At 49.0% G+C, this 27360-nt stretch overlaps 1 protein-coding gene across 1 annotated transcript; it reads left to right on the top strand.

Moving 5' to 3' along the window:
* Nucleotides 1-537: 537 nt before the first annotated feature.
* Nucleotides 538-20030, top strand: TRPV1 (transient receptor potential cation channel subfamily V member 1; the record flags this gene model as incomplete). Its single annotated transcript, XM_084237667.1, has 15 exons — nt 538-904; nt 1573-1739; nt 1813-1965; nt 2446-2586; nt 2722-3020; nt 3811-3990; nt 4947-5105; nt 6253-6348; nt 7441-7511; nt 10112-10277; nt 10692-10758; nt 13340-13662; nt 14538-14665; nt 15163-15278; nt 19858-20030. Exons 1-15 carry the CDS (start codon nt 552-554, stop codon nt 20028-20030), a joined length of 2592 nt encoding a protein of 863 aa, XP_084093793.1. The 5' UTR covers nt 538-551.
* Between the last annotated feature and the right edge of the window lie 7330 nt (nt 20031-27360).

The raw sequence follows: 27360 nt of genomic DNA, 5'->3' as shown, positions 1-27360 counted from the left end.
GAATGAACAGGTGTGCGATTGGGCTTTCTGTTACCAGGAGCTCTGTCCTGAGCTTCCCTCTGAGGGAGGATGTGGAGTGTGAGTGTGCTGGTGCGGTGTGGAGTGTGCCGGTGCGGTGTGGAGTGTGAGTGTGCTGGTCCCCACCAGCCACCCTTACCCTCCGTGCTCTGGGGCCCCACCATCCTCCTCTGAGTGCGCAGCCAGCGACACCTGCTCCCATTGTTTCCCTCATTCCGACCTGGGAGGGAAGAAGGGCCACGGCCATCATGCCCACGCTGAGACCAGCAGCTGGAGCCCAGGGGTGCAGAGGAATCCATCCAGGTCCCTCTGAGCCTGCAGGTTCCAAGCTGAGGTTCTGCTCACCCATGGAGGCTGATGCCCATGTGGCTGGTAGGCTTTCTCACTTCTGGGTCCTCTGGGGTTGGAGGTATAGCACCCCAGAAGCTTCTATTCTGGGGGGATTCTCAGCAACTGTTGGACTTCTGGGGTGTCGTGCTTCACAGGGGCCTTTGCAGGAGGCCAGTGGGGGCTTGGGACATGCAGTGCTTCAAATGGAAACAAACCATCTCTGTGGCTGCCCACAGGCTGCCTCTTGGGTCACAGAGGATCTGGCAAAGATGAAGAAATGGGGCAACTCAGACTCAGGAGAGTCTGAGGACCCATCCCAAGAAGACTCCTGTCCAGACCCCTTGGATGAAGACCCTAACTTCAGGCCAGCTCTAGTCAAATCCCACTTCTTTCCCATGGCCAAGAGCCGCAGCCGGCTTTTTGGGAAATGTGACTCAGAGGAGGCTTCCCCCATGGACTGCTCTTACGAGGAAGGCGAGCTGTCCTCCTGCCCTGCCATCACAGTCAGCCCTGCTGTCATCACCCAGAGGCCTGGGGATGGCCCTGGCTATGCTAGGTAAGCTGCAACTGTTGCCTCAGACCCTCCCCACCAGGAGCCCAGCTGGTTCAGCAGATGGGGGCCACGTCGTGGAAATACTGGCTTATGGGCTGAAAGGCATAGAACCCAGGAGTGGGGGAGACTTCAGAGGTCATCTGGTCCAGCATCTGCACTCACAGGACCTTCAGGACACAAGGTCCCAGATGCTGGCTTCTCTACAGATTGCTGATCCCACAAAAATCAAAGCCCAAAATGCTCTTAGACAAAGAATACCAGACAGCTCCAGTGAGGAGCCTGCCAGCTCTGTCACCTCCTCCCAGGTCAGGGAGGGCCCTCGGGCTGGCTGACCTCTGGGCCAGGATCAGGGTGCTCTTGCAGGTGCCATCCAGGCTACTGCCTCCAGAACCCCAGCTCTCAAGCAGCCAGAGAAGAAAGGGGCCTGGGTATTGAAAGAAGTGGTGGCAATAAAGACTTTCTAGATGTCCCCAGAGAGGGTGGGACAGAATGGGGACACAGGAGCCCTTCTGGAATGATCGTCTAGACAGAGGAGAGTAGGTGGGTTTTGTATCATGCATTTTCCCCTTTCGCTTTGCCTTGGGGTTTAGTTGTATTCCCTGACAAGCTCCGAAGGCCCTGGGGCCCAGGGGAGACCAGAGTGTGAGGAGAAGGTGTTCTTGTGCCTGCAGGCAGCTGTTCCAGAACTGTGTCTCCGCGGGAGCCAAGAAGAACCTCAAGCTCTATGACCGCAGGAAGATCTTTGAAGCTGTCGCCCAGAATAACTGTGGGGAGCTGGAGAGCCTGCTGCTGTTCCTGCAGAGGAGCAAGAAGCACCTCATGGACAGCGAGTTCAAAGGTGACCCAGAGATAGTGGGGTTCCCGGGAGCAGCCTGGTTGCAGTGCCTGCTCTGACCCTCTTTGTTTTGCAGACCCAGAGACAGGGAAGACCTGTCTGCTGAAAGCCATGCTCAACCTGCATGACGGACAGAACGACACCATCCCCCTGCTCCTGGAGATCGCCCGGCAGACGGACAGCTTGAAGGAGCTTGTCAACGCCAGCTACACGGACAGCTACTACAAGGGTGAGGGGGCTGGGGAGGGGCACACCTGGAGCCTGGAGGGTACTGTCAGGTGTGGGCAAGCCGCTGAGCTCCTTTCTCCCTGTCCCAGTTGCTGAGTCAGCATCTCCTGGTCTTGGGGGGCCCTACCTCCTCCCCCACCCACTGAATTCATCTGGTACTGAGGTTCCCATTCTCCCTTCTACAGGCTTAGAGTTTTCTGTTGCTAGAAGTCAGCCTCTCTCTGGCCTTTCTCTCTGCCCCTGTTGCTTCCCTTGGGCAAATTTGACTCCTCCAGCTTCCACCCTGTGTCCTCTGTTCCCAGGGATCTCTACTCCAGCTGTAGAGATTGCCCAGGCCTCTTTTGGGGATCCTGTCCTTGCTAGATCCTGTCCTTGGTGGGGGTCACCTGGCTTTTTCTGCCCAGGCCCTCTTCCGGCACCTGTCCGGGCACTCCCGCAGGACTGTGAGCACAAGCCAATTGCAGGCACACATCCCCCACAGGCCAGACGGCACTGCACATCGCCATCGAGAGGCGGAACATGCCACTGGTGACCCTCCTGGTGGAGAACGGGGCAGATGTCCAGGCTGCGGCAAACGGGGACTTCTTTAAGAAGACCAAAGGGCGGCCTGGCTTTTACTTTGGTAGGGAGACCATGTGGGCACACTTGACTTTTTGACAGTTGCTAAGGTGGGGGTGGTGTGGGGAGTTGAGGTAGAGATGGCGGGGGTGAAGCTGGGTGGTCTTGGGACTAAACCTCGTGCCCATGTTGGCTGTAGGCGAGTTGCCCCTCTCCTTGGCCGCATGCACCAACCAGCTGGGCATCGTGAAGTTCCTGCTGCAGAACTCCTGGCAGCCGGCAGACATCAGCGCCCGGGACTCGGTGGGCAACACGGTGCTGCACGCCTTGGTGGAGGTGGCCGACAACACGGCCGAAAACACCAAGTTTGTGACCAGCATGTACAATGAGATCCTGATCCTGGGGGCCAAACTCCATCCGACACTGAAACTAGAGGAACTTACTAACAAGAAGGGGCTGACACCCCTGGCTCTGGCCGCCAAGAGCGGGAAGATTGGGGTATGGAGGGGCTTCGTGCCTGGGCTGGAGTGTGGAGGGGCTGCCTGTCTCGCTGTGTACATCTGGCCTCCTCACCCAGCCCCAGTGCAGTGGCCCCAGCCTGTGGGGGCAGGGCAGGGGGCGGTGAGAGTGAGCCAGAGGAACTGGGAAATGCAGAGCAGAACCGGCACCCCACACGTGGCTGCTTCTGATTTCCCACTCCTACCACCACAACAGATAGGGTGGGGTGCTGGGCCTGGGGGTGGGGTGAGTTGTGGTGTTACAGGTGTTTTTCAGTTTTGGTGATAGGAAGGGTCCCACGCGGGAGTTTGGGATAGGGCAGGCCCCAGCCCAAACGGGGGCCTATGGGTGATGTCAGGCTGTGGAATGCCGATGGTGGGGTCATGTAGTCGGGCATTGAAGAGGAGAGGGGTACTCAGCACCAGGGGATTCTGGAAGCTTGTCCTTGCTAATCCTTAGTCTCTAAGGATTAGGAGCCTGACTTTTTTACCTTGGTTTTATTTTTTGGATTTTCTTTATTTCCTTCTGATTTGAGGTTTTCTAGAATGGACTGCTGTAATCTGTCACTGTGAGATGGGGGAACTGAGGGGCCAGGTGTGATCAGGTGATGGGTTTGATGTGACAGGTTGATCTTGACGATGATCAAGTGCCACTGGGTGGGGGTGGAGCTCTCCTGGGACTGGGTGTGGTCTCCTACTGGGCTGAAGCACAGTAATTCTCAGGCTGGTGAGGACGCAGCCTGTGGCTGGGCCCTGGCCTGGCCTCTAATAGGCTCCTGCGCTGGTGGCAGGTCTTGGCCTATATCCTCCAGAGGGAGATCCAGGAGCCCGAATGCAGGCACCTGTCCAGAAAGTTCACCGAATGGGCTTACGGGCCCGTGCACTCTTCGCTCTATGACCTGTCCTGCATCGACACTTGCGAGAAGAACTCAGTGCTGGAGGTGATCGCCTATAGCAGCAGCGAGACCCCTGTGAGTGGGCCAGGGCCAGAACCCAGTAGGGAAGACTTCTCTGCACCCTAGTCCTCACCCCAGGCCCCTGGCCGGCTCTACTTGTTCTTTCATTAGTAAAAACCTGCTGCATGGGGACTGGGGCTTTGGGGGTGGGGGGCAAGTCCTGCAACCTCATCTCCTGTTCATTCCCACGGAATGCCTTTCTTTATCAAGCAATCAGTATATGATGATATTCCTATAAAAACTTAAGAATTTCAAAAGCACAGAGGCAAAACGAGTCCTCCCTTATACCATCTAGAAACATGTAGATGTTTCATTTTGTCTGTACAAGTGGGATCATACTATACATCATGCAAAACAACCACTTTTTTTACTTTGGTGTGTTTTGTGGACAATTTTATATCAATCCACATAGGCCTGACTTATTGAAAAATATTGCTGCATAGTATTTCGTTGTAAACATGGGGAGTAAGTGTCCCTAGAAGGACATTTTTGATACTATATGGTACGGGCCATTTAGCATGGCTCTGAATTTTTTTCCATAAAGTATACCTGCAATTGGAATTGCTAAAGTATTTATATTTAAATATTTTAACAGTGACTGCCAAATTGTCCTCCAAAATGATCACATCAATGCTCACCACCAGCAATGGGTACATATCTACCCATGCCCTTGGAAACTGGGTATTCATTATCTTTTTTGTTTTTTATGAGTTTAAGTCCATGGAGCCAAAGATGCTCTCTCATGGATGTCTTCATTCTGGTTTTCTTGATTACTGTGAGGTCCTACATGTTCATGTTTATTGGTCATTCACATTTCTTTGGTAGATTCCCTATCCTTGGCCCTGTTTGTGGCATCCCTTTTGGCTTATAGCCCCATGCAGAGGTGTGAGTGTGAGGTGTGCTGCAGGCTGATGCCGGAGTTCGAGGAGGTTCCTGGGGTGGGGAGCCTCACTTCTGTCTGTTCCCCTTAGAATCGCCATGACATGCTCTTGGTGGAACCACTGAACCGACTTCTGCAGGACAAGTGGGACCGATTTGTCAAGCGTATCTTCTACTTCAACTTCTTTGTCTACTGCTTGTACATGATCATCTTTACCACGGCTGCCTACTACAGGCCTGTGGAAGGCTTGGTAGGTCTGGGGCTCAGGGCTCAGAGGGGGTGAGATATGAAGGAGGTGGGTATTTCTGTATGACCCGCAAGATGCTAGGCCCAGGCTGGGCCCTGGACTCCTGGCTCTGCTGGAGGCAGAAGGGATACCCGGATCCCTCTGTGTTCAGTCTTTCCTCTCTCAGACAGCCTGGGGACACCCCCACCCTCACCCCACTGCCACTCAGGTCCTGTTCTCAGCCCTGACCCTTTAGCCTCCTGATTCTGTGAGGTTGAGCACGCAGGAGGCAGTTAGCAGGGGTCCTTGATTATAGGGGGAGCACCGGGTTAGAGAGGATGCAGGAATTAGCGCCCCAGAAGCAGCTCTCACCTGAACTGGCTGTCTACAGGCTCACAAGCTCAGGGCTCACCTCCCACTTTTGTTTGCACACTTGCTTATGATTTGCACCCTGTACACATATTTTTGAGGACTTCCTGGACCATCCACCAAATAAGTTTAAGACCAGGCTTTCTCCTCTACTGGCAGCCATGGATTCTGTCAATTTTCTGCATTGAATCCTGTCTGTTAAATACCCAAAAAGCTAATTTGCTGCCCTTATTGTCTTGCTTATATATTTGATTTAAAAAAAATCAAGTTCCTAGGTGAAACCTGATTTCTATCCACCTACTTAATGGCTTCATTTGAAGAGAAAAGGAAAATGTGCTAATAAGTCAAGCAAGTGAGCTAGTGTTTAAGAAACATCGGTGTACACCAAAAGGAAACCCGTTCTAGAAAACGATGGCTGGAACACAAATGTGTGGGATGTCTCTCCCCACATTCCAGCCTGGGAGATCAGGGCTTCCCCGTGGTGGTGGGAGCAGGAGGAAGTACAGGGCATTGGTCTGTAAGAGGCCCTCCCCTGTGCCTCCCAGCCTGGGAAATGTCAGGGGTTTTGTAAGGATGCTCCATTTGGTGCCTGGAGGCTGTCACTTTGGGAATCAGGTTGTACAGAGGGCCTCCTTGCAGGTGTGCCCAAAATAATGTGTTGCCTTGATTTCTGTCTCACGATGGAGGCTGAGCTGCTTGGGCGGGGGCTGGGTCTTAATCCTGGGGCTTGGCACCCAGATAAATATTGGTCAGATGATGAATGAATGAGTGAAAGCTGTCACAACTTCTCTGTACCTTACAGCCCCCCTATACGATGAAACACACCGTTGCAGACTATTTCCGGGTCACTGGAGAGATTCTTTCTGTATCAGGGGGAGTCTACTTTTTTTTCCGAGGGGTAAGCGCTCCTTCCCACATTGTGAATTTAACTACCCACCTAAAGAAAAAGCTGGTAGACTCATTCAGTGCTCACTCACTCTTTAATTCACTGGACATGTGAGGGACCAGGAGATGCACAGGTGGGAGGGGAGAGCCCTCCAGGCACTCATGATTGGGGGTGGGCTCTGCTCGGTGGTCCCCGAGTGTCCAGGCAGTCATGCTTGAAGACTGACAGTCAGGGTTCTCCGTGGAATGCAATACTTAGAAAAGACACAGTAGAAGCCTCTGGAGTGACAAGATTGGGACTAATAGTTGCTTAATTCATCAAAAATAGTTTGTTAAGGTTCAGAACAGTGGATGAATGCTTAGCACACTGCAACCATTCCGTTTTAAATATCTGAGCCATCTTTGCCTGTGGGACCCAGTGAGAGATGAGAATGTGGAATTTGAGATTATTGTGAGTTCCCCCACCCAACCTTTTTCACCTATGTTATAACCCAATTATTTTAGTAACTTATTTTTATGGCATCTTTTCTCGTTGTTGCACAGTTTTCACTGTGTTATATATCACTGTTGTGATTTTGACTCTCATAGTTTATTTTATAATGAAGCATAAGTCACTGTAGCAAGTGCAGTGGACAGAGGCAGTCTTGGTCAAAACAGGATTAACTGGTGGGCGGGAGCATGTGGAGAGGCATCACCCGTGTTTTCAGGGAGTGGAGAGCACTGGTTAATCTAGTGAATTAGTTCAGGGGAGACTGACTATAAGAAATCTTATTGTAGTGCTTTCTTAAAGACATTTAGGAAAAATCACTTATGAATTAGAAAGAAGACAAAAAAATCCCCTAATTTTGTCATTTAAGCACAGCGATTGATAACATTTTGGTGATTTTCCTTCCTGTCTTTGCTTCTCATTCCACTCTGTTCTTTTAAAATCCCCCTGGACTGAGTTACACATTAACTGTTAGCCTGACCCATGCGTCTCCACTCCTGTCATAATCTCTGCATTGTGGCACCAGCATCCCAGCAAGCTGGCATTCAGCCTTCTGGGCACTCACCATTTAGCCCATCTAACCATTTCTGGAGTCTACCTTTGTCTTCTTCTCTGCAGATTCAATATTTCCTGCAGAGGCGGCCATCTCTGAAGACCTTGTTTGTGGACAGCTACAGTGAGATGCTTTTGTAAGTGACTCTGACTCTAATGCACAATAGCAGACAACACCTTTCTGCCAGATCCTCAATTTATAGCAACTAGCTCTTACTCTCTCAAATCTGATGGACCTGGAATATGGCAGGCCTCAGTGTGTGATGATCACTGGGGGGCCAGACCAGGTGCTAGGAAATAACAGCCCTGTTCTGGGCATAGTTTAGAGTCTGAATTAGATGTGTTCTTGTCCATTTTTCCCATCCACCTGGACTCACTGAACTGGCTCTGGACTACTGAGATGAAATAGACATGACTGCTGCCTTCAAGGAATTGCCAGTCTTTAGGGCAGAGTTTCTCAGTCTTGGCACCATGGATATTTTGAATTGCATTATTTTTTTGTTGTTGTTGAAGCGGGGTCTGCTTATGCATTGTAGGATATTTAGCTGCATCCCTAGATCTACCCACTAGATGCCCTAGACCTCTCCCTGTCCTCTCGTCTTGACATTTAAGACGTCTGCAGATACTGCCAAGTGTTCCCTTGCTTCCAGCATTATAGATGGCAAGTCCAAAGCTCTTCTAATTCTGGGTCCTCTCTTATGAAGTGTTTTGGTTTTTTTCCTTTGTAAATCTGCAGTATCTACTTTTCGTTCCTAGTATTCTGAAATTTAATGCTATATCTTGGTGTAGATTTTTTTTTTTGTCCAATGTTCTGGGTACATCAGAGGGAATTTATATCATTTTTAAGGGCATTTTCTTGAATTATTTCTGGATCTCTCTTCTGGAATGTCAATGATTTATACAATAAAGCTCCCAACCTAGTCCTGACTCAGTTCTTACATTCCCTCATGTGTATTCTATCTCTTTGTCCTTGTTTCTTCTTTCTGGGAAGTTCAAATCAATTTAAATTCCAAGCCTTCTATTGAATTTATTATTTTCACTATCATGTTTTTAATCTCTAAGTGCTCTTAAAATTCTGATTGTTCTTTATAGCATTCTATTCTTGTGTTGTAATGTCTTGTCTCACTAAAGCTATTAAGATAGTTTTTGGTAAATTTTCTTCTTTTGGCATAATTTTTGTTTATTTTCCTGGTTGTCACATGCCTTTTGCTTAACAGTTCTCTTTCATGTTTGAAGATATCTTCAGGATATAAGGAAATTTTTGATGTTTATTTATGATCAAAGGAAAAGCCAGTTGGAAGCTATTAATGTGTGCATTAATAGTTCATCAATTTTGAGTTTCAATATAGGGTCCAGATAATGGGTTATTTAGCAACTAGCTAGATAATTAGCTTCACTAATAGACCTAGAGAAACCATTTAATGGAAACTATCCAAAGGCAGTCCACTGAGTTCTTTTTCTCTGGGGTTGGCAGATATCACAGAGAGCATCCTTTCAATCTTCTCTCTGGAGGGAAGAAGTCTGGATGCCAGACTTCTGAGAACTGAGTGGGGAAGAAGGCTTTCCATAATCTGTAGTCTATAAAAATCCCATAACCTGTTTTTTGGTCCAATTCCATGCTTTAACTGGTGTTTGATGGTCAAAGATCTTCTGTTTTGTTTTCTCCAGAGGAAAAACCTCCCTTCCCCTTTATATTTGGTCTCATCACCTCCTGTCCATGGTCCCTGAGTCTTTGGAGATTCCTCAATTAAGAATTGATTATCTTTCTCCTTCACTGGCTTTGGGTTTGGGTTTCTTGTGTCTGCTTAGTCAGTTTCCACTTGTCCACTGGCTCTCTTACTTCCAGAATTCATACGTGGGAACTCCACTTGCCACCAGAGGAAATATTTTATCTATTTCAATGTCAGTTTTAATTCTGGCCAAGGTTGTGCAGATGCAGAGGAATAGTTTTTCCTTGCAGCAGAGCTCCAGTTGATGAGCCAGTTTATTGATACCAGTTCTCAATGGACTCAACAGGCTTTTTGCTTGCTTCTTTCACACAAATGGAAAGTAAGGTGGTGGGTGTGGTCTGCAGCATAAATGGAGTGGGTTCTCTCTGGAGGAGGCCATGATGAACTAGGACACTTGGGGCAAAGGACCACTGCACAGACCTTGTCAGAGGATGACCTAGATGTCCCCTACCCTGTCCTGAGCAGCCCCCACTGGACTGAGGAGCTGACAGGCATTTTCTCCTGACTGTGCTCTTGAGTTTGAGGGTGTAACCACAGGATACACCTGTGGCATTTCAGGAGCACATGACCTGTCCCTCTTCATGGACCTACACCTCCTAGGTTCTCTGATGTCCAGTGAAGCTGTTGATCCTGGGAACCGGGCAGAGAAGTTGTTAGTGCTGAAGCAGTGTTTTTCAGCTTTTCCTTATTGCCTTTTAAGACGTTTTCCCCCTAATTGCTACTCCCTTATAGTCTGATGCCAAAAATATACTGTATAGCTACTTATGTACTGTAGTTATATCTGTGCTTTATATATAAAGAGAATAAGATTTTGCACCACTGCCCCTTGGGGTTGCTCTTGTTCCCAAGGAAAATCATGGGCTAAAGGAGACAGGCCAGCTGGCTCAGATCCTACCGTGGCTGGCAGCCTGTACTTCTGAGGAGAAGCAATTGGGATCTTCTCATCTGTGGGGGTGCCAGGGCTCCTGAGTGCCCTCAGACAGAACTCCCTGTCCTGCCACCCTCAGCTTTATGCAGTCACTTTTCATGCTGGGGACCGTGGCACTGTACTTCAGCCACCGCAAGGAGTACGTGGCCTCCATGGTATTCTCGCTGGCCATGGGCTGGACCAACATGCTCTACTACACCCGCGGCTTCCAGCAGATGGGCATCTATGCTGTCATGATTGAGAAGGTGGGTGCCAGTGCCTGAGTGGGCTCCCCACCAAGCCACTTTACCTTGTGTCTGCACAGGCACGCTCCAATAACTGCATCCGTCCTTTGTATTGTCTCGGGAGGTGCTAGCTTAGCTAGCTTAGCTCAGGATCCACTTTCCCAGCTGATTCCCCAAGAATTGGACAATCTGGCCTTGACATTTAATCCCGCTGTCTATAAGCCCGCCTCTCACCCTGCTGCCCCCCCAGAAGACCATGGTGGGGAACTGTGAATGACTCCTTTATGACCCCCTGAGCCCTAAACCACCAAACCCACCTATCCTGCATGTTCTCTGGTTCTAGCTGGGCTCAAGATGAACCCCCAAGCCAGTGCAGTCCTGACCCTTCCGTGGGCCCCACTGGGGCTGGTTCTGATGAACTTGCTCTCTCTGCAGATGATCCTGCGGGACCTATGTCGCTTCATGTTTGTCTACCTCGTTTTCCTGTTCGGGTTTTCCACAGGTAACAGGCTCGGTCAGGCTCATAGGAGGGCAGGGTTCCTCCTTACCTCAGCTTCTAGATGATTCTCTCAGGAGCTGGTGTAGAAGGGCCCACTGGGGTGTGTGTCAGAGGTGACAGAGAGGATGGACACAGACTATATTGAAATGAGCAGAAGAACTTGAGAGTCATAAAATGTTTAAAGTAATTTTTTTTTAATTTTTCAAAAGGAATTCTTTTATTTATTTATTTTTAAATGAATTATTTTATTTTACCTAATTCTTACATCATTTTTCATTTTTGCGTAATGTATGCATTTTCATTTTGGTTATATTCCCCATACAATTCCCACCCCCTTTTTCTGACCCTAATCCCTCTTTTTCTTCCCCCGCCCCCACTGTAGTGTGTCTATAGTTGCTTGGTCTATAGTTGCTTGTTGATTTTGATTTTTACTTTATTGCAATTAGTCTTTTTCCTGGTCCCTTGTTTAGGTTTTCTAAATTCCTGCTGTGAGTGAGACCATGTGGTATTTTTCTTTTTCTTTCTGGCTTATTTTGCTGAGCATGATCCCTTCCAACTCCATCCATGTTGCTGCAAATTGCATGAGTTTATCTTTTTTGATTGCTGAGTAATATTCCATGGTGTATGTGTATCACAGCTTCTTGATCCAGTCATCTATTTTTGGGCATTTGGGTTGTTTCCATAGCTTAGCTATTGTAAATTGTGTTAAGTAATTTTTGAGGGACAAAATGCTGCTTGCCTGTAGGATGACTGCATTTTGGCTCAATTTTTTTTTAAACTTAATTTTGACATTGTTTCAGGCTTTCAGAAAAATTGCAAGAATAGTCCAAATAACTTGGGTATGTTCAACCCACGTTCCCCCAATTTTATTTTTTTGTTTTTTTAATCACTTTACTCACACACATCAATCATGATTATCCTTTTACTCACTATATTGGATAAAATATGTGTTTCCTAAAAACAAAGACTTTATCCTGTATACTTGTAAATGGTATATTTCCTAGAAACAAAGAATTCTCTTATATAAATACTGTATAATGATCAAATCAGGAAATGAACATTAATACAATACTTTGAGCTCAGCTACCAACTTATTCAAATTTTGCCCAATTGTCCTAATAATGTCTTTTACAGACACAAAAACCCCAGACCATCTACACCATTCAATTGTCACGCCTCCTTAGACTCCTCCATGTTTCCTTGTCTTTCGAGACCTCAGCATTTTGTGAAGGCCAGTTGTTTTGTCCCGTGTCTCTCAGTTTGGGCCTGCCTGACATTTCCTCATCATTAGATTCAGGTGTGTGTCCTTGACCAGACTGTCAAGGAAGTGACGTGTCTCCCTCGTTATAGGAAGGAATCCCGTGGCCTCTTTGTCCAGTTCCTGCTAATGTTAACTTTGATTGCTTGGTTTTAGTGGGTTTGCCAGATTTTCTCATGGTCATATTATTACCTTTTCCTTTGTAATTGATAAGTAATTTGTGAGACAATACTTTAAGAACATGTCAATATTCCGTTTCTCACCACACTTTCACCCCACAGCTGTAGCATCCACTGGTGATTCTTGCCTTATCCTATGTCGGTTGCCAAATAGTGATTTTTAACTCCATCATTCCTTCTACATTTACTCATTGTCATTCTGTTATAAGGAAGGGCATTCTGTTCTCCAACTTTAATTATTTATTTACATCAGTATGGCCTAATAGATTCTTTTTTTACTTTTTTGTGGGTTCTCACTTCATTAAATGGGTTTTAATTCCTTACTAATATCATGTATTTTGATGTTCATATTGTTTGAGAAATGGTAATTGGGAGCCCCAGCCAGCCAGTTGCTGTGTCCTTTTCACACACACACAAACACACACACATCATTTTTTTAGTATCTGCCTCTGTTTTGATCCTTGTCTGACTCCTGCAGTTACATGGTTCACATGGAATACCTGCCTGCAACCTGGTATAGACTCTCTGGCTGAGCATGAGAGGTGGCTTTGACTGATAGGGACCAGTGTGGGCCTTGGCACCTGTTCTGAAGGCCCTGCATATCTGTAGCCACGAGAAGGGATTAGGCCAAGGGGGTTATGCAGTACCCTGGATTTGCAGCTCTCATGAGAGCAATTGTTACAGGGACTCTCAGGTTATGGACTACATTTCCCAAAGAAGAGTATAGAATTCAGGGAGAGGCTGTTCTAATTTTTAGTCCCCATGGTCCTGATAGGGGCAGGTTCTGGGCCATCTTTTAAGGGGCACAGGCAGATAGGACATGACTGAGAATGTGGATATGAATTCAGTGCTGACTTGTAAGGTTAGATAGGTCGTGCACTGCACAAAGGTGGCTAAATTCACATTGTACATATAGATGTATGGGTTTAAACTTTTTTCTTTGCAGATGATAATAAAGTACATTATAACAATTTTTAAAATAATTCTGAAGAAGAGGGTGTTTTTGTAAAATAAATTCACACAATGGTACTGCTTGGCTAGCAGCATTCCTGCTGCAGAGCCATCCTGGGGTAGGGGGTATATATGTTAAGGGGCTGGGGGTTTTGGTTTCTGTCCAGCTATAGCCTTCCTTCCCCATGCCCTATAGCGGTGGTGACCCTGATTGAGGATGGGAAGAACAATTCCATGCAGGTTGAGCCTACATCACATAGGTGGCGAGGCTCTAGCTGCCGCCAGCCTGACAGCTCCTACAACAGCCTGTACTCTACATGTCTGGAGCTGTTCAAGTTCACCATCGGCATGGGTGACCTGGAGTTCACAGAGAATTATGACTTCAAGGCTGTCTTCATCATCCTGCTACTGGCCTATGTGATTCTCACCTATATCCTCCTGCTCAACATGCTCATCGCCCTCATGGGTGAGACCGTCAACAAGATCGCACAGGAGAGCAAGAATATCTGGAAGCTGCAGGTCAGCGTGCAGCAATGGGGTGCAGGCTATTCTGTCTGTTAATTTAGCTGGGTATCGGAGGTCCCTATAAGGTGTGAGGAAGGGGCAGAAACCCAGCCAGGCCCAGGGGATCAAGAAGCAGCGTCTCCCTCAGTCAAATCCTTCTGGCATCAGCGGGTGATCACAGAGGCTGTGTTTGTGGCTGGACAGTCCTGGAGGGAAGGAGAGGAAGGGTTCAGATGTGCAGGCTGCTCACCACAGAGGAACGTGGTATAGAGTGCCTCAGAGACTAGACTCAGGGGGAAATATATTTGGGGAAGGGCCCTGATGATTGCATTTTGAGCCACCTGGTTTATATTTGCCTCCCCAACTATAGTGTTATTCTTGCTGAGTGGCACTGGCCATGCTGGGTGCTGTCGTTATGTCTTACTTGCTCTCATTTAGTCCTTGCCACAAGGCCAGGAAGTGGGTGTAATTATTCTAATGTGTGGATGAACAGAGGCACTGAGCCATAGAGAAGGTAGGGACCTGGGTCCAAGGCAACAAGTCTGGCACCCACTCAGAATTCCACCCAGCCAGTCTTATTCCTGAGGTCCTGCTCTTAACGCTATACCCCTTTGTGAGATCCTCAGGGAATTATCTGGGGCTGGGAGACTCACAGGTTGCCCTGCCTACATCCACAGGAACTAGCTGTGCTGGGACTGGGTGGGTTAAGCGCCTTCCAAGGCATGAGCACTCACCAGGCTGCAGAAACAAGGCTGGTGTAGCAGGCACTGAAGGTCCTACGGAAGCACTGGGGCTGGGAGAGGCCAAGGAAAGCTTGATCTTGGCAGCCAGCTCCAGCAGCCAGGGGCCCCTGCTGATGAGCCCTCTGTCTGCCCTGTGTCTTCCTGCAGAGAGCCATTACCATCCTGGACACGGAGAAGAGCTTCCTGAAGTGTATGAGGAAGGCCTTCCGCTCGGGTAAGCTGTTGCAGGTGGGGTATACCCCCGATGGCAAGGACGACTACAGGTGGTGTTTCAGGTAATGCCCACATAGCAGTCAAAGCTTGGGGAGCTCAGGGGCTAAGCTATGGGTGTAGAGGACCCAATTGGAGCCAGCTGTGGGTACAGGGCTTGACTCAGGGCTCATCTATGGGTATAGGGACTCACTCAGAACGAGATGGGAGTACAGAGGCTGCCTCAAGACTCCGCTATGGGCACAGGGGACCCATTATGGGGATAGGGGGATTTTTGGAAAATGAACTCTCTAGAAGGGGTTATCTAGTTATCAGGTCAGAACCAGGAATCCAATATTTAAAGTCTCTTGTCCCCATGGTGTGATCAGAGAATAAATTTTTGGGGGTGGTGTCCAAAAAGCAGGCCTCTGTCAGCCCTTCCTCTACCAGCTATTTCCCATCCTGACCTATGGTCTCCTTGGGATTGGCCTCTGGGGCCTTTGACCTGGGAAGCTGGGCATGGCTATTAGGCTGCCGGCTCTAGGCTGCCGGCTCTGTGCTTCCCTGTGTCCTCGCCCTGCAGGGTGGATGAGGTGAACTGGACCACCTGGAACACCAACGTGGGCATCATCAATGAAGACCCTGGCAACTGTGAGGGCATCAAACGCACCCTGAGCTTCTCCCTGCGGTCAGGCCGAGGTGAGGTGTGAGGGGAGGGGTGCCTGGTGGTGGCCTGATGCTGGGTAGTTGAAGTCCTGGGGTTCCCTGTTCCTTGCAGGCCTTCCTTGCGCTGCACACAGCTGGGCGTGGAATAGCCCCAAGTGTCAACACCAGCATACACACAGTCATGGGCACCCTTGTGTGTGCTCTTATGCCGGCCCACACAGCTGATGGCTCCACGTGCCCATGCACGCCCGCTCTGCCAGCACCCCTGGCCTAGGCACCTGTCCTCAGTGCCCCAGAGCAAGCAGCTCAGCCCACATTCAGCCACCTGGGCCGTCGGCCTTGGGCTGCCCTGCTACCCTGCCCTGCTCCTCATACCCTGTTTGTCCTCAGCTCCTGAGGCTTATGGGTACAAATAAGATGCATCATCCTCACCCTGCGTGGGCATGTCTGGCAGGGAGAGGAGGGAAGAATGGGAGGTGGAGAGGGTGCAGCTGGAGCAGAAAAGTCTGAGGAAAATCATTACTGGAAAGAAGTCCTTTAATAGTTAATGGTAAACATGAAATTAAAGGTCTAATTGAGGACAATTACCTAAAAAGAAAGCAAACCCAGTTTATGTTGAGCACATTTTGAATTACAATCACAACCCTGCACTAATTCTCTGTTTTCAGTTTTGATTTTTACTTTATTTATTTATTTTTGTTACATTTTAAAAGGATAGGCTTATTAGGAAAAGGAGAAAGAGAAAAAGAGACACCCGCATAGTCAAAGGCCGGCAGGAGAGCTGCCTGTTTTCAGTTTTTTAAAAAAATTGTGGTCAAATATATACATAAAAATTTGCCATTTTAACCATTTAAAAAATGTACAATTATTGAAACCATGTTGGTAACTGTTACCATTAGCTGTTTACCAAATCTTTTCATTGTTCTGAATAGAAACTCTACCCACTAAACACTATTCCTTCTCCCCGACAAACCAGCCCTTAATAATCTATTCTACATTTTGTGTCTTTGAATTTGTCTATTTTAGGTATTGCATGTAAGTGGAATCATATAATATTTGTCCTTTTGTGTCTGATTAGTAATAGTCCAATTTCTATGTATACCAAATTTTATTTACTCATTCACCTGTTGATTAACATTAGGATTATTTCTACATTTTTGGCTGTTATGAATAATGCTATTAACATCATACAAGATTCTGCTGGAAACCCAGTTTTCAAATCTTTTGGTTAGGAGTGGAGGTGCTGGATCACATGGTAATACTATGTTTAGCTTTTTGAGGAACTGCCAAGCTATTTTCTAAAACAGCTGTGCTATTTTACACTCCCACCAGCGAGGCCTGAGGGTTCCACATCCTCACCACCATTTATTATTATTTTTTTATTTTACCATCCTAAGGATGTGAAGTGCTTTCTCTTTGTGTTTTTGGTTTACATTTTCCTAATGGTGAATGATTGTGAGCATCTTTTCGAGTGCTTATTTGCCCTTTTACTGTATTCTTTGGAGAAATCCCTGTTCAAATTCTTTGTTCATAAAAACATTTTTTGGAATTATAGTTCTTTATATTTTCTGAATATTAATACCTTATTGGACATATGATTTGCAAATATTTTCTCCTAGTCTCTGAGTTGTCTTTTTAAATCTCTTTAATAGAGTCTAACATAAAATAGGTTTTAATTTTGATAAAGGCTGATTTATTGATTTTTAAGTTTTGTCGCCAGTTCTTTTGGTGTCAAATCCGAGAAGTCATTGATGAATCCAACGTCATGGCAATTTCCTCCTATGCTCTTTTTTTCCTAAGAGTTGTACGTTTTTCGCTTCCTACTGTTTTCAGCTGCTTTTTCTTGGTTGGTGTTGGCTTGGTCTCTGTAAACCTTGAACTGTTCCTCAGAGTTCTGACAGCCTTGGTTCTGAAGTCCTGCTTGTTTCTTGAATATTTTGGGGGCCCTGCCTACCTTGCCATTTTGCTGACATCACTGATTCTTAAACTGAACACTGAGTTAATCCAGTCCTTTTTGGCAGGCTGAAGAAGGGGTGATTCTCAGACCACCTTGCCTGGTAGTGAGTTAGTGCATCTCTCATAGTTGATATTGCTTCGTAGAGAAGCTCATTTTTTATATTTCATCAACTTTATTTTTATTTTTTTGAGAACAGAAAAGGCGGATTTATTGAAATACACTGCTAAGAGAAGCAGCGGGCGAGACGGGAGAAGTCTGCGCCGGAAGAAGGAGTTGGGGCTCCCTATTTCATCAACTTAAAAAAAACTTTATTAAGATATAACTTACAACAAAATACACACATTTAAAATGTATAGTTTGGTAAGTTTCAGCAAATATACACTCAGGTAACCTCCATCTCACTCAAGATATAAAACAGTTTTATCAGAAAGTTCCAGAAAGTACCCAATTACCTTTTTGTAGTCACCCCACCATCTTCCCCATCCCAGGTACCATGAATCTAATTTCTATTACTATAATTCACTTTATGTCAGTTCTTCTTTACCCAAAAAAATGCCAATTTCATCCTATGTTTGAAGGATGTTTTCGATGGATATAGAATATTAGATTATCAGATATTCTTTATTCTTTTTCTTTTTAAGTTACATTACTTTTACTGCAGAAAAGTTGGTTTACAACACTGGATGTTTTAGGAGTATAGTTCATACCTTTTTAAAAGTATATTATCACACCATGACCACCACTAAAGCTCTGACAACCTCCACCATTGTCCATGGGGTCCCCTCTCCCTGTTCTCCCTCCCCTCCCCCACCCCCTCGGGTGGCCTCAATTCTGCAGTCAAATTTCAAGGGTTCCTTTGGAATTGTTTCCAACCTGCTATGTATGCCTTGCGGGGTTGGGTGGGTGGCCTGGTTTGGTTTTGTCTGGTTCCTTTGCTTTGTTTCTTTATCCAGTTTATGGCTGTTTTCAGCAGGGTGGCTAGCCCTATACTGGATACTCCCTCAGAGCCGGACTCTAGTTTATCAAGACACATGCTTTGTAAAGCTACTCAAGGGCTTCATCAGTTTTCCCAAGGGCCTCCTGCGATCCTGTCATTTTCCTGTGTGACTCATTGGAAGCACTGCCAGTGTCAGGCCACAGACTTATTATCTCTTCTTCAGTTGTCAACTGGTATAACAATCACAGAACCTTTTGAAAGTGACTTTGCATGTGATTTGAACAGTTTTCCAACTCCACTCTTACTGATTTCCTGAGATCCAAATCTTTACAAAAATTTGCTGTATCATTTTGCAGTTGATTAGTTCTTTTTTTTTTTTTGGCATGACATTGTTGGCTGTTTACAACATTGTGCATTCACTCTGATAGTAATAAAGATATTGGCCCAGTGACAGAGACACACACACTCAGGTCGCTTGGGGTTAGAAGCTCCCTGATTTCATATATCATTAATTAGTGAATATTTCCTGAGGACTTTGTTTTCCTATACAACTTGTAACAGTGAAAATGACAGTAATCAATAACCAAATATTTCAGCTAACAAGGACTTCTCCCCTGCGCATGTGATCGGGACAGGGTGAGGAGATGCATGAGAGAAAGACCAGGGGAAAAAAGTGGTCAGTAGCAGATTTAGGGAGAGCCCATGAATAGTTCTTGGCATCAGGACTATGGCAAGTGGATGCCGAGAGTCCCCTTCCTCCTTTGAGGGCCTTACAATTGGAACCAGGCAGCCCTGAAGCTGGGCTTCCCTACTACTCAGCCAGCCACAAGATGGCACCTCCATGAGCACCTGGCCTGTCTTCCAGTGGACCCTTCCATGGCATTCTCTGCTGGACCCCTAAGGGGTTCTGCTTTAGAAACTGGTGCATGGTATGTGACTGGAATTGGGGAACAGGCCAGCGTCAGGCTGAGGGCCTGGGGGATACACTAGGACCTGGAGTGGTCACTGTGGGCCCAGACCTGGTGTTCCTGATGCCTTTGAGATATGGTCATTGTTGGACATCAAGCCTGATTTATGGCCCAAGGCTGTGGGGTGTGAATTTTGATTGGTTTTCTAGAGAAATCAGATGGGGGTGTGGTTGATGAGGGCTCTGGCAAGTGGAAGGAGAGCTCAAACAGCTTTCCTTCTTGCCTGGCATTTCTCTGTGAGCAGGGAGGGAGGTGGCTATAGGGATGACAACCAGTTCATTCCCCCAGAAGCTTCTTAGAAGCTTCCTGGAATTTCAGGAACCCTGGAGAACCCCACTCAAGACCCAATGTCACCATGGTTCCTTTGGAATTGTTCCCAACCTGCTATGCCTTGGGGGAACCTGACCCCCAAATCTTGATTCTCTGGCTGGTATTCATCACTCTCGAGTTGGCCTGGGGTAGAGCTACTCATGGAGCAGGGAGGAAATACAGGCCCAGAGAGAGGAAAGCCATGGACTCTCATGAGGTCACAAGCAAGTCGGGGTGAGGGGTGGAGGAAGAGAATTTAGAGCTGCCAGAGTGGGTGAGGTCCCTGAACTGCCATGGGAAGAAGAAATGGCTCAGAAATGGCGTGTGTCTTATGGAGCACCGACATGCCTGGATCTCTGTGTAGAGATTGGTACACTCAACAGGTAAATGTCTGCTATTGTTTTGCCGCATCCAAGCCAATAATGATATTTTACCATTCAGTTTCAGGGAGAAACTGGAAGAACTTTACCCTGGTTCCCCTTTTAAGAGATACAAGCACTCGAGAAAGGCCCCCCGCCCAACCTGAGGAAGTTCATCTGAGACACTTTGCAGGGTCCCTCAAGCCAGAAGATGCTGAGGTCTTCAAGGATCCTGCTGCTTTTGAGGAGAAGTGAGGGACCCCCACAGGGTGCTCACAGGGAGTGTGAGCCTTACAGTACCCCACTGCTGTTGGGGTGCAGTGTGGGGAGCCCCAGTGCTCTTTTGGCTGCCCGGCCCTATTGGCACCTGCCCATCACTCTCTTAGACTACACTGGAAAGACTGTGGGGACCTTGTGGGGTGTGTGGGAAGAGCTGTTGGTCCAGCCCACACTGACCTCAGGAGAATCTCCTAACAGGAGGCCATTTGTTCTCATGTTTTTACTGACTTGATCAAACATCGGCAGTGATCAGTCTCTCCTTGGCCATGCGATGCCCCTGTTTTCTTCCATTTTATATTACTGGGAATAGATAAATGGAGGCCAGGAAAACACCTTCTAGAACAAGACACTTCCTTGGATGTAAAATTCTGAACCCCCCTCTCCCTATTGAGCTTATTATGCCGTTTTTGAAAGTGGTTTGGGCCTTGGTGTCGTTTACTCTCCTAAGAAGGTGGGGGAGGCTGGCTCCATCCCCAACTCTGCCACAACCAGGTTTTCCCAGTGACTTCACCCTTCCATGTAACACCTCACAGTTCCAAAAAGATTAGTTCTGTTGCTATTTAAATAAAAGTATGAAACCATGTCCCCAAACCATATGGGAAGGATTTTTTACTCATCCTCAATTTGTAGTGAAGACTTAGTCTCGTAGTGACACAATAGTGCTGTTCCCCTGCAGTGGTCCATACTTCCGCCTCTGTCCATCGTGTCACCCATCAAATAAATAAAACAACCATACCGCATCATTAATTGGCTCTGTGTGGCCAGCGTGTGCCTGTGTGTTCATGCGTGCGTGCATATGTATGTGCTACCTCACAAGGCTCAGAGCCGCTGGTCACCCTGGATTGTTGCCCGTGGGCGAGGGCACTCCATACACACACCTACCCTGTGCAGCAAACTATGGGCCATGGGCCAAACCTCACCTGCCACCTGTTTTTGTCAACAAACTTTTATTGGATCACAGCACGTCACTCACTGCTGTGTTGTCTTGGGCTGCCTCTGTGCTACAGCCCAGGGTGGTGTGGCTCCAGCAGAGACTGAATAACCTGCAAGGTCTAAAATATTTACTATCAGAGATAGTAGCCCTTTACAGAAAAGTTACTGACCGTGCTTTACAGAATAGAAGCCAAGAAACAAGATGTAGAAGAAAGCTCAGCTCCAGCCGCAGGCAGGGCTGTGTCAATGTCAGTGGCTTGTGGAATGAGCTACCAGCCTTGCAGTTGTTGCATGTTAATTCAAGAAAAGACGGGTGACATTAGTTGAGGCTGAGGGTCTGGTCCTACTGTGGGAGAGGGATCTGGAGGAAGCTCTGGGACCTTCTCCACATTCCTCAACATCACTTCCCACACAAGCTGGACAGACAAGTCTGGGGGCTGGTTGACGAGGTGGCTGGTGCGAGTGTCCCGTGGTCAGACCACAGCAAACGAGCACGGGGGAGGAATGTTGCCAGCTGTGTGTATGGAGTGTTTATGCAAAGTGTTTGATGTGCATTATCCTTTAAGCCTCCTAACAGGACATGAAAAGCTATTATTAGCTCCATTTTATAGATGAGAAAACTGAGGCTGGAACAGTTACTAAGGTCATAGCCAGTAAACAGCCTTGCCTGGGTCTGACTCCAAGACCCACAACTTAACCTTGGTGCTGGGCTGCCCGTCAGAGCAGGCCGGGGCACGTCAGCCTGTCGCTGGGTCAAAAGCCAAGACGACTTCTTGCTTCCTGTTAATGTCCTGGAACCCCTTCCTTTGCCTGTGGGCCTTCCTCAGCAAATGTGTGGATGTCAGTCATCTGCAAGTCTTCAAACTTACTCAGAGCTGGAAGGAGCCTTCTGAATATTTTTAAAATGATTGCAAATTACTGTGTAAGCTAGGGCTGTCAAAGAGGGACACTCCGGCTACTAGCCTGCTCTTTTTCTTTTTTCTTTCTGTTGCTACGTTCTTTATCTCCTTCTGTCCCCATGTCCCTCCCTCATCACCTGGAGGCTGGATGACCACAAGCCAGAATCATCAGTGGGGAGTCAGCCCAGGGCAGGGTGGCCTGTCAGGATGTAGACAGCTCTCTCCCGACCTCTGTCAGGAGGGGTCTAGAAGGCCGGAGCTGCTGGTGGAGTTCTGCCTGGCTCTTGTCCCCCTCCTCCTTCACTGCACCACTCCACAGAGATCCCTTTTCTTCCTCTCCCTCTTGGGGGTGTGGCTTGTGGGCCTGCCACCTGGGCCTGGGAGGTATGGGTGAGGGAGTCTGCCCGGTGCAGCCTGGTGGGCCTCAGGGAGGGTGTGCTGCTGTCCAAGCAGACAGACATAGCTGACTAGGGCTTCAAATCTGGACTCAGTCTGGTGAACTGGGGGTACCCGTGGGCTCTGCTGGCCAATGTCGAGGGGTTGCCTGAAATTCAGGCCTCTGAGGAGCAGGGTGGGGACAGGAATACCCAGAGGCCACCCTTCCCTCTCGCCTGCTTCCCATCCAGGGTGCTCAGGCACCCTGTGAATTTGCTCCACACAGTCAATCTGAAAGTCCCTTCCTGGGACTGCTGCCTCGCAGGTTCCTCTTGCTCCATTCCCTGTCAGAGGAGCTGAGGTCACGGAGGTGTGGGCACAGCATGGCTCGTGGCTGCATCCAGGAATGAGGGGCTGCATGATGGAAGGTAGTTCTTAATCCTTCTAAGCTTCCAGGTGTTGGGGTGACTGTGAAGATCACTGACCTATGTGATGGCCAAGAAGGAGTAGGTGAGGCTTCTATGGGGTTCCAGGCTTGGTGGAAGGAGGCAGGACTCCTGACCCCAGCTCTGCTCCAGCCACGGTGCTGTGTGGGCCCCAAACACAGTGCAGGAACCCCATTGGGCAAGTGACGGCAGGGTTCAGACAGGCAGAGGCGCTGCCTCTGGTTTGAGGTGCTGGCTCAGCCTGGTTGGCTCAGTTCCCTGCTGGGTCATGTTGGCGACAGCATCCCAACAGGGCCCCATGCCCCAGGCCCCATCCTTCCTGACTAAGAATCGGGGCTGACTCAGTGGCCTGAGGCCACGTGGTAGGCTGAGCCTAACTGAGCAGCAGCTCTGTCCAATGTTCACAAGTTCCTATGTTGCCCAAGCTGATCTCCCCTTCTTGAACATGCTGGGGTCTCTTGCTTCAAGTCCTTGCTCATGCAGGGGCTGTCTCCTCTCCCTATGTCCAACCCCTCTTCCGTGAACCCATCTTCCACCTCCCCATTAGAGCGACTTTCCCCTCTTTGTGGCCTTTACAAGCCACCTTTATAAGCCACCTGTTAGGGTTAAGGCGCCTGCCTAAGCCTGTCTCCCATGGGACTCACAACTTCCTTAAGGCCCCCCTTCTCCAGTTCTAAGTCACACACTGGCCCCTTGATTCTCTGCCTGGCCTGTGGACCCTCACGTGTGTTGGAGTCAGTGGGGTTGAATGCAGACCAGCCCAAGGAGCAGGAGTTGCTATTTCCATGAATTTGGGGTGGGAGTAGGGGACCATAGTTCTGATTCTTCTGGACCCCTTCTCCCATGCACAGTGGGGGAAGGGCACCCTTTACTCCTTATTGGGCACAGTAAATGCTTTTGGGTGGGAGACGGGATTTTCTCACCATCTCCAGGCTGGCCATTGAGAAAATGTGCTAACATAAGGGAAAATGTGAACACTGAAATTTGGCAAAGCCTCACCCCCAGGCTTCTGAGGGATCAGACGCAAATGAGGAGGGATGAGGGGCTGAGTCAGGGAGGGCAATTAACTGAGTAATAGAGGGAGGACTAGACTTTAATGGAGGAGTTTCAGATGATGATGAGGTTTTGAATTGTGTGCATGGGAACTTCAGGATCTCCTTAACTTAAACTGCAAAAGTCGCCCTGATCCACCCACACCTGAAGCCTACTGAGCATAAGGCGAGGTTTTCTGCCCCTTATTGGCCACAGTCCTGCTATCCTAGGGTCTGGAAGCTGACCCTGCTTCTAGCCTCTCCCCAGGCCTGGCAGATTTGGGTGATGAGGGACGGAGGAACTGCCTTTGATGGCAGATGGGGAAGTCCCTGTCACATCCATCACCAGCTCTGTCTTGTCAGCAAACTTCCTGCTCTGTCCCAGTCCTGACTTGCCCCACGGGAACAGGTGTGCAATTCCTGAGTGACATGGAGGCAGGCAGCGCCGCCCCGGCCTCACTCCACTCCCTCCCCAGCTGTGGCCTGGGCCAGAGGGAGGGCACAGTCTGCCCTGGTGCTCTGGTCTTGGAGGCAGGTGGCCCTGGCAGTTGCCAAGAGAATGAATTGGTGTTACAAAAACAGTAAAAACTCATATCATGGCTCTCACGTTTATAGCATTCTTTCTCCAGGCTGGACCTTGTTCTAATCCTTTCTGTGTGTTCTCTCAAGCCCCCAAATGGCATGTCACAGATGAGGGGACAGACTCAGACAAATGACTTGCCCAACGTCATGCAACCAGAGGGGCATAAGGCTGCCTAACACTCAGTCTCCTGTGTAAAATTTCTGGCGGGAATAAGTGAATGGGCAGTTCCTCTGTTTTTGAGGGGATCTGATCTCAGACTTTGAAGAACAGATATCAATTCTTGGGGTTGGTGGCATTGTGGTCAACCAGGCCAGCCCATGGCTGTGACCTTGCCTTCCAGGGGTCAAGCAGAGCACTTGACTATTCATTAGGCCTGCCCACCAACGCCATCTTTTTGATTATTCACAGGCTGACTGGGAAGTCAGTATTATGATTCCTATTTCCCAGTTGTAGAAACTGAGGCCCATAATAGAGAGAGAAGAGTTGGGACCAAAACTTTGGCCTCCTCTGCCTTCTCCTGGTTTGGGGTGAAGCTGCTCTGTAGGTATGGGGTGACTCAGGCAGGGCATGTGGGCGGGCGGGCGCTGCAGCTGTGGCTGGCGGGCGTGGCCTGCCTGGCGCCGAGGACAGGTGGCCCAGCCAGTTCTGCCTACGATGCCTCATTCCAGCCATCCCCCTGCTCGCGATGAGAGCCTCCAACTGCCTCAGCCACAGTCCCGCCGGGGGGCCTTGGGCCCAGGACATGCGGTGATCTCAGAGCAAGGGCAGCCGTCGCCACCCAGACCTCACCAGGTGAGTCCTCACCACACATGGCTGCCATAAAACTCCAAAAGTCTAGGGATCCCAGAGTGAGGACCTCAGGGTTCCTCTGGGCCACATCTGCCCTTTGTGGCTAGGCCTCTGAGGGGAGGGTTGGCAGGAGCTTAGGCTTCTAGCAGCAGAAACAAAGCTAGATCTGAACTCTTGGGCACAGCAGGTGTGCGAGACCACAGGTTCTGAATGGACCTGGGAATCCTTCCCTGAGGATTTTGAGGATTTGGGGGAAGGAGAACGGCTCACAGCCCTGGACAGAGGTTAGGCCCCAGGGCTGTGGCCATCAGGTGGAGTTGTTTCCAGGGAGCTGAGGGTGAGAGGAGATGGCCCCAGAGCTTCAGAGGGATGGGGCCCAGGGATCTCACAGACGTTGAGCCCGCAGCCATGGGGAATCCCTGTGGCCCTTGGGCCTGGTCCATCTCCCGGGAAAGGATGTTTCAATGTCAGCTCTTGGGAACCACAGCATTCCACTTCCCAGGAGAGGAAGCCAAATTCCAGGGAGAGGGAGGGCCAGGGCAGCGAGAGAGTGTGGCAGGTGAGAACACAGGGTTTATAGGTGACTCAGGGAGTTAATTATAGCTGCCACAGACCCATCCAGAGTTCTCCTGACCTTCGCCTGCCCCAGCAGCTCAGGACTGCCCTGCATTCTAGGGCCCAGGGCAGGGATGGAGCAGTCAGCTGTCATGAGTCTGAGCTACAGGGTCTTTGGGGGACCCAGAAGACCATTTCTCAGAAGGGAAAACAGAGGTCTAAGGAGTGGTGAGGCACAGGTCCTCCATCCTTCTCCTTCACTCCTGGCCCAGCCCAGCCTTTTAGCAACACCTGACCTTGGTGTTGGGGAAGGCAGTAAAGGCTGCCAAGCCTCATCAGGCTTTGACTGGATTATGAGCAGGGACTCAAGTCCTCATGATTCGGTCAATGAGCTGCTCCATCTGTCTGGCCTGAGGCCTTTCCTCAAAGTTCCATGCCTCAGGTTGCTTGCTCTCCAGAGCTGAAGCCCTCCCTTGGGTGACTCCTTTTCCAGGATTTCTGGGTTTGTGGGGGGGGGGGAGGGCGGCGGGCAGGGAGAGCTTTCCCATTTCCAAACCTCACTCTAGGCTGATGTCAACCTGCTCCAGTCACTTCCCCAGGAAAGTTTCCTCTCAGTGGTCCCAGCTCCACCCCAACCAGCTGGGCTCTTCTTAGAAAAATCTACCCTCCACCTCCACCTTTGTGACTTGAAGGCAGCTCAAACTATGAATGGTCTCCCATGAATTATAGTCCCCTCCTATCTACACTACCTTCCCCCAACCATCTCATCCTATATGGCAAGCTCACCCTTCCCCATTCTGCTGGCCCCCATAGCAGAGACCGCGAGGGCCCCTGGCCTCTGGTCTCTCCCACCCCCACAAACTCAGCTCTCTCCAACATGCGGTCTCTTTTGTAACCTAGATCAAATGGGATGAATGTAGATCAATTACCAGTAGTGCTCCCAAGCCTTTCACTGCAGTGCTCCCATCCAGCAACCTGATCTCACCCACACACCAGCTTCTTGCCTCTCAGTGAGCTTCCCTGAGCCCCATTCTTTGCTCACTATGTCCCCTCTGCTGGATTGTCCTTCTCCCACACAGTCTTCTTGGGGACTGGTCAGTCCCTCATCCCAGCATCTTGCTCTGAGCCCAGCATAGCCTCAGAGCATCAGTAGGGCAGGTCTGGACTGAGGTGTTGCCTCCTCGGCCCGGGGTGCAGCCAAGAAGAGAGTCCAGTGGGAAGACAGTCCTGAGGCTCGTTGCATTCAGCTTTGGGTAGATGAGAGAGATGGTTACTGTGTTGGCTTCTGAGACTACGAGGGTGCTGAGAAATCCAAAAACCAGCGGGCCTTGAGGTTGCATTTCTAGGAGTACAGTGTGGAGAGCAAAGGAGCAGCTAGTTCTTCTCTGTTGAAGAGAGCTCTGAACCCAAAATCTGAGCCAAACCCTGATAAATCAGAGTAAACTCAGAAGTCCACCAAGAGATTGTGGGCTGGAGACAAGAACTTGAGAGAGGCTAAGAGCAGAGCAGTCTCTCCCTAGAAGCTGTTGGGTTCTCTGACGGCCCAAGGCAGAGGAGCTGCAGAAGAAGCAGGAAGACGCCAGGACAGTCCTCGTCCCTGATACGGGTGGCCTGGGTGGAGAGAGTTTGCGTTTCCATCCTAGGGAATACAGCAGGGGTCACAGGGCACCATGCCAGGTTCTGAAGTCCCCTGAA

The sequence above is a fragment of the Talpa europaea genome (assembly GCF_964194135.1).
Source record: "Talpa europaea genome assembly, chromosome: 7".
Lineage (NCBI taxonomy): Eukaryota > Metazoa > Chordata > Mammalia > Eulipotyphla > Talpidae > Talpa > Talpa europaea.
The sequence above is the reverse complement of the archived record's forward strand: the minus strand, read 5'-3'. Positions and strand labels throughout refer to the sequence as shown.